Raw genomic sequence first — 15,391 nt, 5'->3', positions numbered from 1 at the left:
TTAGCTGACAGCGGCTTTCGTAACTTGGTAAACGATATGGATTGTTCCAAGGCAAACGTCGAAGAGCGTACCTCAGAAACCGTCGTTGAACGGACTCGATCCTTCCGACCCCATTATTGTAGAACGGGTTCCAAACAACCGAGCAGTACTCTAGTATGGATCGAGATAGGGCACAGTACAAGGATTTAAGGCAATAGACGTCCGTGAACTCTTTAGCTGTTCTGAATATGAATCCCAGTACACTCGAAGCTTTCCCGACGACATAGCTGATATGCTTTTTAAAGGAGAGCTGTTCGTCCAATACTACACCAAGATACCATACCACACCAAGATAGATACTCATACCACCTTACCAAGACTGGCAGAGACCGATATAGCCACAAAATCATCAAGTTATTAATAGAATACGGTCGATAAATCAGTATATAATACAAAATAATAACTACAGCGCAACTATGATACAAATTTGAAGTGTTGCAAAGATTTTAATCCTAAAATCTCTGAAATTGCTAACTCTAGTACAATGATACATATTAGCCTTTACTGGAATTTACCAGATTTGCTGGTATGTCTGAAACATACTGGAAAAACTTGTAATAAGAAGGCACAAAATGTTGCTAATTGACAAATTGGGAGATAAAAGTTGTGAAAAAATCGTGTTCTGGTGGGATTTGAACCCGGGACATCGCTTTCTCTAGACCGGCATTTTTACCAACTAAGCCACACAACAAGTAACAATTATGCGGAATAGAAAGGCAAACTGACCTGCCCATGTAGCATAACTGTCCCATATTTCCTATTAATAGCCAGCAAATATGGGACTGATATGCGATCATAGGCAGTGATTTTGAAGTAGGGTGGGGCTACTTTCGAAAAATTGTGGAAGGTGATCTACTAGTCAAAATAAGTGAGCTGTACAAAAATGAGCGATTTCGGTTGATATTTAGGGGTGGCGCAAAGGGTTTAAGTGAAATTTTTGCTAGAGCAAATCTTCAAAAAACATTTCAAATTTAATTTTTAAACATAACTTTTCTAGACTAAATCGGTGATTCTAGAACCCATTTGGGCCACTTTTTTCTTGTAGGGTGACCAGGTGGAGCTGCAGGGCAGCTAATAGCAAAACCTGGACCCTTTCCCAACTTTCCCCCTACTAGGACCAATACTCACGATGGACTAGACGATGTCGTCAACTTGAGCAAAGTGTGTAGTAATTAGTATAGTAATGGAAGCTCCAAAGATGATTTGATAACTGAACAATATTTCAGTAATCGTAAATCTCAGAGGTCACTGGACAACATTCAGAGAGAAAAAAGGTTGTTAATGTTAACGCCTTCAAGGTACTATTCCTGACAATTATTACAAAGAGCAAAAAAAAAAAATATGTCATAGCTAATTTTTAAAGATTTGATATTTATGAAAATTATTCGGAGACAGCTACCAGAGCTAGCGTATTAGCCGATATGGGCAACTAGTTTTTCTGACAGCATCCCCAAACAATAATCAAATAAAATCCTAAGTTATTTTATAATACATTCTGAAAATTATTTCAAGCTGATATCCAATAGTGTCAATAACCGATGTTGGTCATAGACAGCACCAGCATCATCCCCAAATAACTCTCATATTAGTGTCAGATTACACTTTTTGAGCTTCCATTCGATTTTGTAAAGATATCAGTCAAACCCTGTATATCAAAATATAGTCTATTATGTGTCGAATTGTGTTTTTAATTTCGCTAGTCGTCTTCATCATATCTATGATCATCTCAGTCCGAAGTATTATCATATCCACCGTAACCCTTTACATTATCAACCGTCCTAAGTCCTAAAGAAACATGTAACTAAATTCCTAATTTTTTGGTCAGTGTTATAATACCGTCTAAGATATAAAACAAAAAGTTCAGTCAGCTGATTTTCGTGTCAAAAATAAAAATGATAAAGATTATTTGTCAACTTTTATGTATTCATCCCTACAAAACCTATTAAAATAAGAAATACAAATATAAACTCATTTCAAAAATCAACAGTTTTATGTTTACCTAATCAGTCCTTAATTATCTAAAGGTAATGAAGTTAATTGTTAACATAACCTAATCTGTAAGTCTGTAAGTCAACTTATCCTAGCGCCCACTGTCCTGTGTATTTTCGAATTCAAGTGATGAATGATGAGTGTAACGCAGAGACCTCCGCTACCCACTCTTGCGTTACGTTAAATTTAACAGTTACTGTTAAATTTGAGATAATTCAAAGAATGCAAAGATTAGGTCTATGCAAGCTGAATTATAACTTTCCAAGTAACCAGAAAGCATTTAAAATGGCATTCCTGTAGCATTATAGTTGCCCTTATGACAAGCCATTTAATGCTAATTGGCCGTATATACGTCTATAGTGCTACCCAACAGCAGGTTTTGGCAAAATAACGGGCTGTCTGAGTGCAACACCTTCAGGAACGTCGTATCGAAATGTCAAGGAAGCGTAACGCCGGTAACGCCTTATCGAGCAAAACAAAACAAAAATAGATTTATGCCTGCCTCTCGCTTTTTCAACGATCCCGCTTCCTCCATACTCCAGCTGATTCAGGTGATATCGGGGTTTGAACTTATGGTCCGGTGATTATTCAGCCATGGTTTCTACTCAAGTTGCTGCTCCTTGCTCCAGGATACGCTACAGTTGGTCCGATGGCGTGCGCTAACTTTGTCCCCAATATAAAGAATGGTTGGAAAACCTGGAAAACAGCTTCAGTTCCGACACCCAAAACATCAAAGAGACATTTCATAGTGTGTAAAGCGTTTTTATTTCCTCTTCCATCAATAACATATGATTCCCTCCTTCGAATAATCTTATGATCCGCCGAATATCAACCTATTTGGTACACATTTTCCGACAAAATGAGGGTTGGCAATTCCTCGATGGCAATGCTCGTAATCCAAAACCAGCTGCAGCAATATATGCTTCGGAGCTTTTGGATGAATAAGGGAAAACCGAAAAAGCAACTCAGAAGTCCAAATTTGTAAACAGAGGCATAGATTCTGTAAGAGAGAGGCAGCATGTGCTGCCAAATGCATAACATATCTCCCATATTCTTTGCTCTTAGCATTTGTAGAGCAGTTGAAAAGCATTTTCATTGCTTGAAGTTGAATTGAAATGCTAATTAACTGCCGAAGGCTTTTGAATAGCATAGCTAATGCTGATTCAAGGCAGCTATGCATTCGAACTGCTTATGTAGGGCAGCAAGCAATTCAAATGCTCAATACGGTCTGCTGTACGGCTTATTTAAATGCTTAGTGGTTACCTGGGTTGTCTTTGACTTGTGATAAATGCACAACGGATACTCTTTTGGTTCCCATTAGTACTTACGGCTGATTCTTTCACTTGCTTCACTTCACTCAACTCGTAAACCAGATATATTATCGTCGCACCACCAAATCGAAGTCGTCGCTAGAAGCACATGCGAAGTTGCAGCTGCGAAGTAAATTTTAATCTATTTTTTCTGTTGCGCATCATTAAGCTAATTAAGAGCAACAATATGCACTAATCCAAATTGAGTTGCGACATTTCTAAGTAGGTTAAAAATCAATTTTCGCACGTTCGGTCACTTCGTATTTCGACCAAAAGCATAATATTATCGTCGCACCACCAAATCGAAGTCGTCGCTAGAAGCACATGCGAAGTTGCAGCTGCGAAGTAAATTTGAATCTATTTTTTCTGTTGCGCATCATTAAGCTAATTAAGAGCAACAATATGCACTAATCCAAATTGAGTTGCGACATTTCTAAGTAGGTTAAAAATCAATTTTCGCACGTTCGGTCACTTCGTATTTCGACCAAAAGCATAATATCTAGCTCAAAGTCCACGCGGTGGCGAATAAACTGACCAACATCGAGGGGTCTGCAAAAATTGTTGTGGCTCTAATTAACGAGGGGTCCATCAATTTGAGTAACCAAATGCATTTTCCTTTACTTTTTTAGCGAGGACTTTCAGAAAATCGGCATCTTAAACATTTTTGAAGACAAGGTGTAAATAGTGGGCCGGTCTCAACGAGAGTTACCCAGTTGCCATGCAAAAATATTAAAAAAAAAAATCCATCGAGAAATGACTGAGTTAACGATCAAATTTGTTGAGGTACCAATTTCATACCACTATGGTGGAGCTGCTCTAAGCGTGTGCGCCGGCTCTGTCAATATCATGTTGCCAGCGCGCCTTTTTGTTTGTACACGTCTCATTCCAAAAGCAGTGACCGAGCGGTTAAGACGATGTTTGCCAATGAGAGTCTATTAGAGGTGGGGAAGAAGATACTTCGTGTGCGTGAGATCCGTGTCTGGTGCAAAACATGTCACTACTACAAGAAAAGCGAGCTCCCATAAGAACGCGTGTCAAATAGTGACGTCACTATTTGTGTTTACATTTTTCTTTCCTTACTAATACATAGACATCTCTTCTTCTTCCCCACCTGTAATATACTCTCATTGGATGTTTGCTTTTGCTTATCAATAAAGTTGTTTTGTTAGATTTCGTTCGTGAACAAGTCGTGTTGTTAAATATTCCGGTTGATAGTCATGTTTTCTAATAACAAAAATCTCCACTTCAAACACTTAACGTGATTTCTGGAAATTTGGAATAACACATGATCAAGCACCCGATATAGAATAGAGAGAAGTAGTACCGTAGATCATAGTATCCTACATCAATATGAAACATTTATTAATACAAAAAAAATACACTAACAAAACAACAGCAAAACAAAAACCATACTGCATCATAGTATTTTGTATGCTCCAAAAATAAGGAGAAAAGATAAGATAAAAAGATAGAGAATAATCGATAAGAATATATTGCTACATATGACTCATTTTCTATTTCGTGAAATAGATGAAACACCAAAACTGCTTCTTTGGCATGTTGAATCATAGAGAGAACGAAACTCTTGCTGCAACCAACCAAACTCGCGAAGCAGGAAATAGAAAAGCTGCCTCGCAGCCGGTTTTATGAAATCAAAACTTGTTGACTTTCTCGGAGGTCTCCCACAAACAGAGAATGAAATTATCGATCACGATCGCGATAGTAGAAAACTCTCCCACACGCATTATCGGCGAAAAAAGACGTGCGATAAATTCAGACCCGGGTTTCTCCCGAGAATGTGTTTTCGCTCGCTCAGCAGCGCCGAAAATCGATTATCATCAGCAATGAAAAGTTGACTAGTTTGCTTTCTGCTCTTTGTTCGCCTTTCCGTAGTCCCGTCGTCTCCGGCTGTAGCTTTTAGGGGAATTGTGGGTAAAATGAACAGGGGGGGTAAAATGAACAGGGGGGTGTTTTACAGCAATTGACGTATTTCTGCATGTTTTAACGATTGGATTCTGTTTGATAGCGTAAACCATTATACTTCTGCAGATTTTGAACTTTAAAATTAAATAAACCACTTAATTATATCGAAAAGTTCAAAAGCCACGTGAAAAATATGCTCTGATGTAAAATTGAACTTATCTGAATTAAGGTCCATTCGTATATTTTTCGCAGAATATGATATATGTAATGTCATATTCCAATAATGTACTCCCAAAAGACAATATTCAGTTGAAAAAAATATTTAGGTTATGCTTTCAATACAATTTTAGGAACAACTTTAAAACCAGCACGACTTGGGGGTAAAATGAACAGCTGGTTCAAACTTTATCCAATTTTTATAAAATTTTGTGCAATCTCGGTATATTGAGATCTAGAATACATATTATGACACAACTAGAGCAAAAAGTTAAGAAAAAAATATTTTGCGCTTATAAAATAAGATTTTTATCCTTAAAACCGCTTATTTTAGTACATTTTTTTACAAATAATGATTTCAGCACATTCCAAATTTTATATCAAAAATTTTAAAAGTGAAGCATATAAAGTTTACATTGAATTTGGTGACCTATACTTGAATATATCGAAATTAAACATTTAAGCTAGTTTTTGAAGACATGTTCATTTTACCCCCATCGATTGTTCATTATACCCACACTATTTTTCATGACTCTGTTTTCTTGCATTTTTTGCAATCGAAAATAATGTAAGAAAATTGTACTTTTTATCATTATTTTCTTCCAGAACTCTTAGAATATATTACCATCTACGATGTAACAGGGTAAAAAAGAAAGATTTTGTTATATTTCTATTGGAAAAGACGAGAAACGCTTAGGGTGTTCATATTACCCCCAATTCCCCTATGTATAAAATTTCTGTCCTCTCTCGAGCAGCTTGTGTGGTCGAGTGGTTATGGTGCGCGCTCACACACATTTTTGTGGAGGGTCTAGGTTCGAATCCCGTTAGCGGCAAATTTTTGTTATTTGCCTTCTGATAATTATCGCGATAACTTTGCAGGCGATAAAGTTGGATAGCGAAAATGAAAAGAGCGATATTCAGTTTTCGGCTATCTTTGATCGGGGACAAACAGCAACGACCGATAAACATTTTTCACAGGAAAAGTAAACACAGAAAAAATCGGTTGCTCGAAAAACGCCGTTTTTCGTCTCAATTTGCTGATAATTTCATTCCCTGCCCACAAAGGCGAAGCTAAATGCATCGCCAGCAACAAAAGAAACAGACTAAAATAACGTTCACTTTCAAGTGCACCATCACCACCCCACCTACTTGTGACGAAACTGGGGACAGTTGCACCGGGCTGGCCTCGGGACTCTCGTTGACCGCAGAACCACCTCGTTGGAATCCGGATCGACTGAAGGCATACAGGGCAATGACGACCACCGGAAAGAGCGTATTCAGCACATTGCGTACCGGGTGCCGTTGCTTTTCCTTCCAGGCTTTCGACAGGAAGATCCTAATCAAGCTACAGGTCATCGTTCGGGTACATCAAGTCCGGATAGTTTGTTTTGGACTTTGTAGCAATCACATACACAGAATCACACACCCCTTTGTTTTGCTACTTCACTCGCGACGCGGAAGGGGAAAAAGTTGGGAACGCGAGAGAGGAGATAAATAGACGCAACGCAGCACGTATCCACGTCGCACTACACTCTTTGGTGCGTCGCTTTCTCCTCTTCCAGAGGTGCTTTTGTTCCCCACCAAAAAGTTGGACTTTCACGCGCGAATCCAGCGCAGTTTCAATGTCGTTCCGAGCACTCCATCGCGGTGTGATTAGATAGCGGACGCGATTATCGATTGGTACGTGCCAGTTATCGCACTGAGGTACCGATATTTTCCTACTAATTACGACAGAAAACTCGCGATGGCCACCCTCCACGAATTAGTGTCACTCACAGACTGAGCGACGACGACGACGACGACGAGAGAGAGGAGAAAATATGTTAGCGATGTGTTGATAGGGTGTGACATTGGGCGATGCTTGAAGCAAATCGATTTTTATTCGTACCTAACTACTGGATTTCTAAAAAAATATATCAACATGATAAGGGGCTGTCCATTAATTACGTAAGGGTTTATAGGGGGAGGGGGGGTTTGAGAAATCTTACACGCCATACAAAAATATTTGGCTTTCCATACAAAAAATCTTACAAGGGGGGGAGGGGGTGTCGAAAAATCGCAAAAATTCCCTTGCGTAATTAATGGACAGCCCCTAAACGTCATTTTTTTAAGTTTGTCTCTGTTTGGACAAATTCATTGACAAATTTCATAGAGCTGGGGCAGTGCGGCAGAGATAGTGTTTTTTAAGAAACCACATTTTTAACATTTATATCGATCTCAGTTTTAGGCTCGCCCAATGTTAACATTTACTGCACCCACAGAATTGTCTACTCAATCACTGAGTTGGTCTTCCTCAGGAGAAATCGGCAAGTCGTTTATTTTCCTTTTCCTATGATCATTTTCGTTGAAAGTGGGACAACTAATAATTGGCTGTGACTTGTCACTTGTGACCTGAATTTTCAGCCTTTTCAGCAGGGGAATAAAAGATTTGCCGATTTATAAGTAAGCCCAACTCAGTTACTGAGTAGAATAGTTTGAGGGTGTGCTGATTTCTCCGCAGTTGTACAATTACACGTCACGTGAGAGACGTGACTTTGTTGTGCTACATACTTGCTGTTTTGCTGCGTTGCACGACTACAACGTGCAACACAGAGATAGCTCGATAGTTTGAACGTTCAAACAAAGTCATAAGACAGAATTGGGTTTTGAAATTTAAAAAAAAATGTTTTTTTCTGAATCACGTTGCTTTTTATTCAGATTTTTAGAAGTTCATTCTGGTTCCTGAGATCAATTCAAATCAAAGAGATGTTTTAATATTACTTTTTGACAATTGGGTTATTTAATGAATAAAATTTTGCTATTTTCCATAGCCTAATCGAAAGAGCTATTTTTTTCAGAGTATTTATAACGTGATTTTATTGCATTACAATGCCTTCGTTTTGATGGTTAAATTAACAAAATAGTTTTTATTTCCGTGGATAGAATAATAGTTCACTCGATAAAATGACAGTTCGACCCGAACAAAAAAATTCCCCCATACATACTTTAAATGCATTTTAAAAATAGTTCTTGGGCTCCAAAAATTATGAAATTTCGGACTTTGACTAATTTTTAAGCGGAGATTCCGATTATGGGATACCCCTAAAAAACCCAATCGGCTTCTTTAGCGGTGTTGAGATAATTTCATATTCTGAATGTGCATTAGGCTGCGGCTTATTTTTCAAAAGTTGTTGAAACCTGGAATTCGTAAGCTCTTTTGGATTCAAATGACACAAAAAGAGAAACCTCTGAGTTTAAGCCAAAAATATTGAGATTTAGAGGTCGCGCAATCGCTTCAAAGTCGAATTTTCGAGTAATAAAAAGGTGTTTTCACTTCAAGTGCCATAACTTTCTCAATTTTCAACCGATTTTCAATATTTTTTTATGAATTTCTCACAAATTAAATTTCGAATAAACTCGTATACGTATAGCGAGCGAACGCTTCAAATCAGCGCAGACGCGAACCTTTTCCTGTATCAACACACGGGGGTTTGGGCTGGAGCTAGCCAATCAACGTGAACCGTTATAGAGGTGGCGATAGTGTGTTCGGCTATATTCGGAAAAAAAATCCAAAACTTAATAAATAATTAAAAATGCACGGATAAATAATGTTTCGGAAAAGTGAATGGTTCAAACGTAAGAAAAACAGTATAATATATTGTTACATAAAACTCGAAAGTAAATGTATAGTAGCTACAATGTGCAAAGCTTTTAGCAAACCATTTCATTACAATACACTTTATTGTGGCTGGTACACTGTATGGTGCAGGAATGGTTTCTCCAAACACTCTATGGTTAGTTTTAATCCGGGATGATCATTTCAGTTTCGCGGGTACCCGGGTACCCTGCCGTCATTCTACGGGTGTTTTTTTTCTGGCCACACTACGGTTAAAAATTTGAAAGTGGTCATCCGTGGCGCTCGCATCATTTTTGTTCGAGTTTGACGTTTGCCCACTACCGCCACCTGATGCATGGCCAAACTCAGTCCTTTTAGCATTGGGCGAACATATTTCCGTAGCTATGATTTGAATTGAAAAATGTGGAAAAATGGAATCCCTATACACGTTAAACAGTGTTGCCATGCTACCGTCTTTTTTTTTTTATAGTATGAGGAAACCTGTTGGTTAGCAACACCGTAGGAAAACCACATTCTGCACTACCTGACCTTGCTCCGCGGCACGCCCGTTAGGGATTACTTCGTAGAGGAGGGGGGGACTGTGCTTTCGCACTCTGGCTATCATCTGTCAGCCATCACATACGGCATATCTCTAGGGGGCCAACTCGACTAACTGTTGGTCGGCCCGCCATTTCCTCTGGAGGTGAAGCACGATTGTGGATACCGTGGTCGACACGGCATTCCACTCGTCCACCCCCGTACACATCCTCTCAATTATGTTATCGGGAGTAGTATCCCTGCCGCATACCTCTAACATGCTCGACCTCTGCTCCGCAAAACGCGGGCACTCGAAGAGTACATGTTCCGCCGTTTCCGCCCTGTTTGCACACTCCGGGCATGAGGGTGAGTTTGCATGCCCGAACCTGTGCAAGTACCACCTAAAGCACCCATGGCCCGACAGGAATTGTGTCAGGTGAAAGTTCACTTCGCCATGGGGCCTACACGTCCACCGGGACACGCTCGGTATGAGCCTGTGTGTCCACCTACCCTTTGTTGAAGAGTCCCAGACTCTTTGCCATTTCACCATAGACGAAGTTCTGGCGTTTCGTCGCGCACCTCTCGTACCTCTTTCATCGTAGCACTCAACATCCTCGGCCAACACCAATGCTATCGGCATCATGCCCGCTAGCACGCATACCGCGTCTTTCGAGACAGTCCGGTATGCACTGGCCACCCTGAGGCACATCAGCCTATGTACACTCTCTAGTCGGTCAACATTCCTCTGCAGCTTGAGCGCGTTCGACCATGCGGCGGCGCCATACCGTAGTATGGACACCGCGACTGACGCGAGCAGCTTCCGCTTACTCGAGACAACTGCCGAACTGTTTGACATCATCCTAGACAATGCCATAACCGCTACACTCGCCCTCTTACAAGCATACTCGACATGACTACTGAAGCTCAACTTGTCGTCGACCATGGCTCCAAGAAGCTTCAGTGAGCGACAGGACTCGATCGAGCACCCGCCCGTGGTGACCACTGCCTGCTGTGCAGACTGGCGGTTGTTCACCACCACCACCTCCGTCTTGTGGTGTGCGAGTGTCAGTTGCCTCGACCTCATCCAGCCCTCCACTATGTCAATCGCATGCGCTGCCGTCAATTCCACCTCTTCGAGCGACTCACCGTATACCGCCAGGGTAATGTCGTCGGCGAAGCCAACCAACTTTACTCCCGGTGGTAGTGCTAGCCTCAGTACTCCATCATATGCCGCGTTCCACAGTACCGGACCCAAGATGGATCCTTACGGTACACCAGCAGTGACATTGTACTGTTTTTGGCCTTCCTCGGTGTCGTAAATCAGCACCCTGTTCTGGAAGTAACTACCCAGAATACGCCTTAGGCCAGCCGGGACGCCTAAGCGAGATATGGCGCTCTCTATGGCGGCCCAGCTTACACTATTGAAGGCGTTTCTAACGTCTAGCGTTACGATCGCGCAGTACCGTATGCCTCTCCTCTTTTTCTGCAGCGCAATTTCGGCCAATCCAGTCACCGACCTAATGGCATCCACTGTCGATCTACCTTTGCGAAACCCGTACTGGCTGTCTGATAGCCCCGCGTTGACCGACCTCTCGGTATAGACCAATAACCTTGACAGAATGATCCGCTCTAGGAGTTTCCCGGCCGTGTCTAAGAGGCAAATTGGTCTATAAGCCGACGGGTCGCCTGGTGGCTTCCCGTGCTTGGGCAGTAGAACCAATTTTTGCCTTTTCCACCTCTCCGGAAACTCGCCTCTATCCAAGCATCTCTGCATAGCCGATCTGACCATGTCAGGGCTAACCTCGATGGCCGCTTTAATAGCCACCGTCGGAATGCCATCCGGGCCCGGGGCCTTGTTCAGCTTAAGTGATTTCGCAATTGAGGCTAACTCATCATTCGTCACTGGGGGAACCTCACTCGGACCAGGATGGTCTTGCGGTGTGGGTGCCCATGTTCTCACCTCGTGGTGCGGGAACAACGTTTCCACAAACCTCTGCAGCATCGCGGGAGAGCGTTCCGGTGGTGCAGATGTGCCTTTCGTTTTGCACATGACTACGCGGTATGCATCTCCCCAGGGGGTTGTGTTGGCCGTCTGACAGAGATCGTTGAAGCACGCCCGCTTACGCGCCTTGATCTCTTTGTTCAGTGCCAACTTTGCCGCCCTGTATGCCACCTCTCGCTCCGCTCTCGACTCATCGGTCCGGGCTCTCTGCATCCTTCTCCTTGCCATGTGGCAAGATGCATGGAGCTCCGCGATTTCTTGACACCACCAGTACACCGATCTTCGTCCATTCCTGGGTATGGATCGCCTCGGCATTGCCGCATCACACGCTCGTCTCAAGGTACCAACTAGACCGTCGCTAGACAAGTAGTCTGTATTCTGCTCCATGAGCATCCGCTCCACAAATGCCGGCTTATCGAAACTCGAGGTTAGCCATCCTCGGTGAGTGTCGGTTATCCTCGACTGCTGCCGCCTACCGCCCTGTTCGATACTGTATCGAATCGCCAGGTGATCACTATGCGTGTACCCGTTATCAACTCTCCAGTCTGAGCTAGGGTTAAGCCCTGGGCTCCAGAAGGTCACATCAATGATGGACTCCGCACCGTTTCAGCTAAAAGTGCTTACACTGCCGACATTCACGATCTCAACGTTCAATCCCGCCATAGCTTCGAGTAGAGCCCAACCTCTCTCGTTCGTGGAGCGACTGCCCCACTCGACCGCCCACGCGTTAAAGTCCCCACCGATGACCAAGGGGCTTAGTCCAGCTAGAGCGCTTGACAGCGAATCTAGCATGGACGAGAACTGACCTATTGGCCACCTAGGTGGGGCATAGCAGCTGCAGTAGTAGACTCCGCCGATCACGCGAAGCCCTCGCACGTCGTGGAGATTATCTCCTGGACCGGGTACCGACCGGTCGTACAGATCGCCGCTTTCTTGGCCTTATCCGCAACCCAGTTCCCGTTATTGGGGGGGATGCGGTATGGGTCCGAAAGAAGCGCGATGTCTATACTCGACTCCGAGGCGGATTGCCACAACAGCTGCTGCGCGGCTTCACAGTGATTCAGGTTCAACTGTGTGACTTGCGTCATTTTCGGCCGTTACGTCCACTTATGCTTGGGCACTTAGGCCCACCCGTCACATGGCCCTTGTTCGTCGTGCAAATCAGACACTTTGGCGCCGATTTACACTCCCTGACGAAGTGGCCTTCTACTCCGCATCTTCTGCAGAGTTTGCTCCTATCAGGGCCTTTGCATGCCCACGACTTGTGGCCTCGTCCGAAACACCTGAAGCACACTTCCGGCGGCTCACATACACTAAGCGGGCACTCCGACCACCCGACTTCAACCATGCCCTTAGCAGTCGCTTTCTTCGCCTCCCCGACTGGAAGCTTGATCGTTGCGATCTGCGTACCTGCTGGGCCTCGCCTGATGTGGATCGATGCGCTTGGCGCGTCCACATTGCACTGCTGTTTAAGAACAGCAGAGAGCTCCTCCGCGGTGGTGATCTCATCCAAGTTCCTGCACTGGATAGTCATCTCCGGCGTCAGAGCCCTTACCCGTACCTTGTCACCGAGCACCTCTTGTGCTAGAACCGTGTAAGAAGAGCCCTTGTTAACGGCATTCTTCTTAAGCTCTAACATCATCTCTCCAGTCCTAGTGCGCCGGATGCTTTTAACATCCGCGCCTAGTCCCGAGAGACGATCCTCACTCCTCATAGCCCGCTGCACATCTGCGTAGCTGTTGCCCTCTGCTTTGAAAACCAGTGCGTCGCCTTTCGCACGCTTACGCGCCGGCTTCGCCTTGGTTTTGCTCAAAACCTTCTCTCTCTCTACACGCCCTCTCTTGCCAACCGTAATCCAAGGGTTCACCTTCCCTTGGACCGGTTGGTCACTGCTACCGCTCTTAGCAGCCTCGCCTCGGGGTTTCGGCTCTTTGCCCCGAGCCCGTTTCGCGACCGGCTTGGCGTTGCTCGCACTACGCGGGCGCTTGCCACTCACCGGCCGCTCCTCATCCATCGATCTCGGCCGTTTGGTTTGGGCCGAGATTTTTCCCCTCTCTGCAGCCCCACCAGACTGCACCTTACTCACACTCTCTGTAGAGGAGCGGTCCGTTTGCGTGGACCTCTCTTCTCTACCCGCACTAGTCGTGTTACGATCGAACAGGAGATCGTACTCCCTCCGGGCCTGGGCGACCGAATCGCGGAGCCTCAGCAGACCTTTTTTAAGGTCTTTGCTGATGTTGTTCCGCCCACTGGTGTATCCGATCAGCTCGTCGAGCTGTTCGGAGTCGGAGACCACCAGCAGCTTCGGAAGTCCATCCCTATTGCGGGTCAGCGCACGCGTGAGCTCTGCTCCACTCATCTGCGTGTCCTCTATTGCCGACCCGACCCTCGGAGTGCGATACTCCGACACTTGCGGGGATTCTACCCTCGACGCCTGCGTTGGTGATCTGACCAGTCCACTTTTCGCGAACGGGGGATCACCTCACCCTCCACATTCTCTGATTCCCTAATTAAATACGTTTCCATCTCTACTGTAAGGGTCCCCCTTAGAGCCGCTATCCCTCACTGCCACTGAAGTAGTCGCCCAAGGATCCCGGTGGTTATCTATGCAAGCAGGGAGGCCACCCACGGGTTGGCACAGGCCCTTATGGGACCTGAGCTCAGAGCCAGGATCAGCGCAAATCAGGATACTTCAACTGAACCTACCTCCACCCAGTTAGTTTCCTAAGCTGGATACAGATCGGGAACGTACTCTAAGACCTTGCCAAGGTTTTATGGGACGGAAGGCGGCTCCGACATTAGCCCATCCGTCGTTTCAGGTCAGTGTCACCCGGCCCTACTAAGAGGATAGAATGCCGTCACCACCAGCACTCCTCTACTCCGCGGTCCTCTTAGAGTGTACCATCTCATTGACCAGTATCGTCGCGCGCCAGTATATCGTAATCAGGAGCTTACTGACATTGCTCCTGATGTGCCCGAGGCACCCCTGACTAGGCTATGGCACTTTGGAAGCGGTGCCGGTTCGCTTGAACAGAGTTGATGCTTCCGGGTGTGTGGTATTTCTGAAGAGGCCCAGCAGAGCCCACTGCTGAACCCCTGCCACGCCTAGGCAAACTCCGCTTGAACAGTTCGTGTGCAGCGCACATGATGCTCGGTCACCTTGCGATGCCAAAGGTGGTGAGTCCTCACTGATGTTAGAACATGCTTCGCCTAAGAAACGCCATCTTAAGCTCCCACCGACCTAACCCCGTTGGTTTGAACGACACCTCATGCAAACCAACGGGGTTCATTTTTTAATTTGAACTTCTAGTAACTCTGTGGACATCGAAAAACACACACTGATGGTAACCCTTTTTGCTATTCTGCGTTCCGTTTCACCCCGTTCCATGAGCAGAATGACGTTTGAACCATTTTTAGTTTGAACGATGTGTCAAATTGAAAAAAAGTGTTCAGATTAGATGAGGTCAAACCAACGAGGGTAGACGGTATTCGGTTTTCAGTCAATAACTTTTTTTCACATGCCCTAGACCACTTTGCGGTCTTCTGAGAATTGATTCCTCGCTTTTAAAATTTCCAACAGAAATCATTCATCGATTTTTTTTTAGAGGTTAAGGGGCAACCTGTGGTGATTTTTTTTTAAATAATTTTCGCCATAGTAAATCGCATGAAAACATAAAACGGCTGGCGCTTAAACATAGTTTCTTCGATCGAGCTGAAATTTTGTACAGTTGATATGGGGCCAAAAAGGAACTCATGAAGTGTACAGGAGTCTTTTTCTGT

General features: G+C 44.3%; 1 protein-coding gene across 1 annotated transcript in view; it reads right to left on the bottom strand.

Annotated features, from left to right (window-relative positions):
* LOC109401483 (ATP-binding cassette sub-family A member 2) overlaps positions 1 to 7,280 on the bottom strand; it is a 41,615-nt gene extending 34,335 nt beyond the window's left edge. The window contains exon 1 of the mRNA XM_029869474.2: positions 6,627 to 7,280. Coding sequence (XP_029725334.2) covers positions 6,627 to 6,833 — 207 coding nt within the window. The 5' untranslated portion in view covers positions 6,834 to 7,280. The remainder of the gene's footprint in view (positions 1 to 6,626) is intronic.
* Between the last annotated feature and the right edge of the window lie 8,111 nt (positions 7,281 to 15,391).

The sequence above is a fragment of the Aedes albopictus genome, chromosome 3, assembly GCF_035046485.1.
Source record: "Aedes albopictus strain Foshan chromosome 3, AalbF5, whole genome shotgun sequence".
Classification (NCBI taxonomy): Eukaryota; Metazoa; Arthropoda; class Insecta; order Diptera; family Culicidae; genus Aedes; species Aedes albopictus.
The sequence above is the reverse complement of the archived record's forward strand: the minus strand, read 5'-3'. Positions and strand labels throughout refer to the sequence as shown.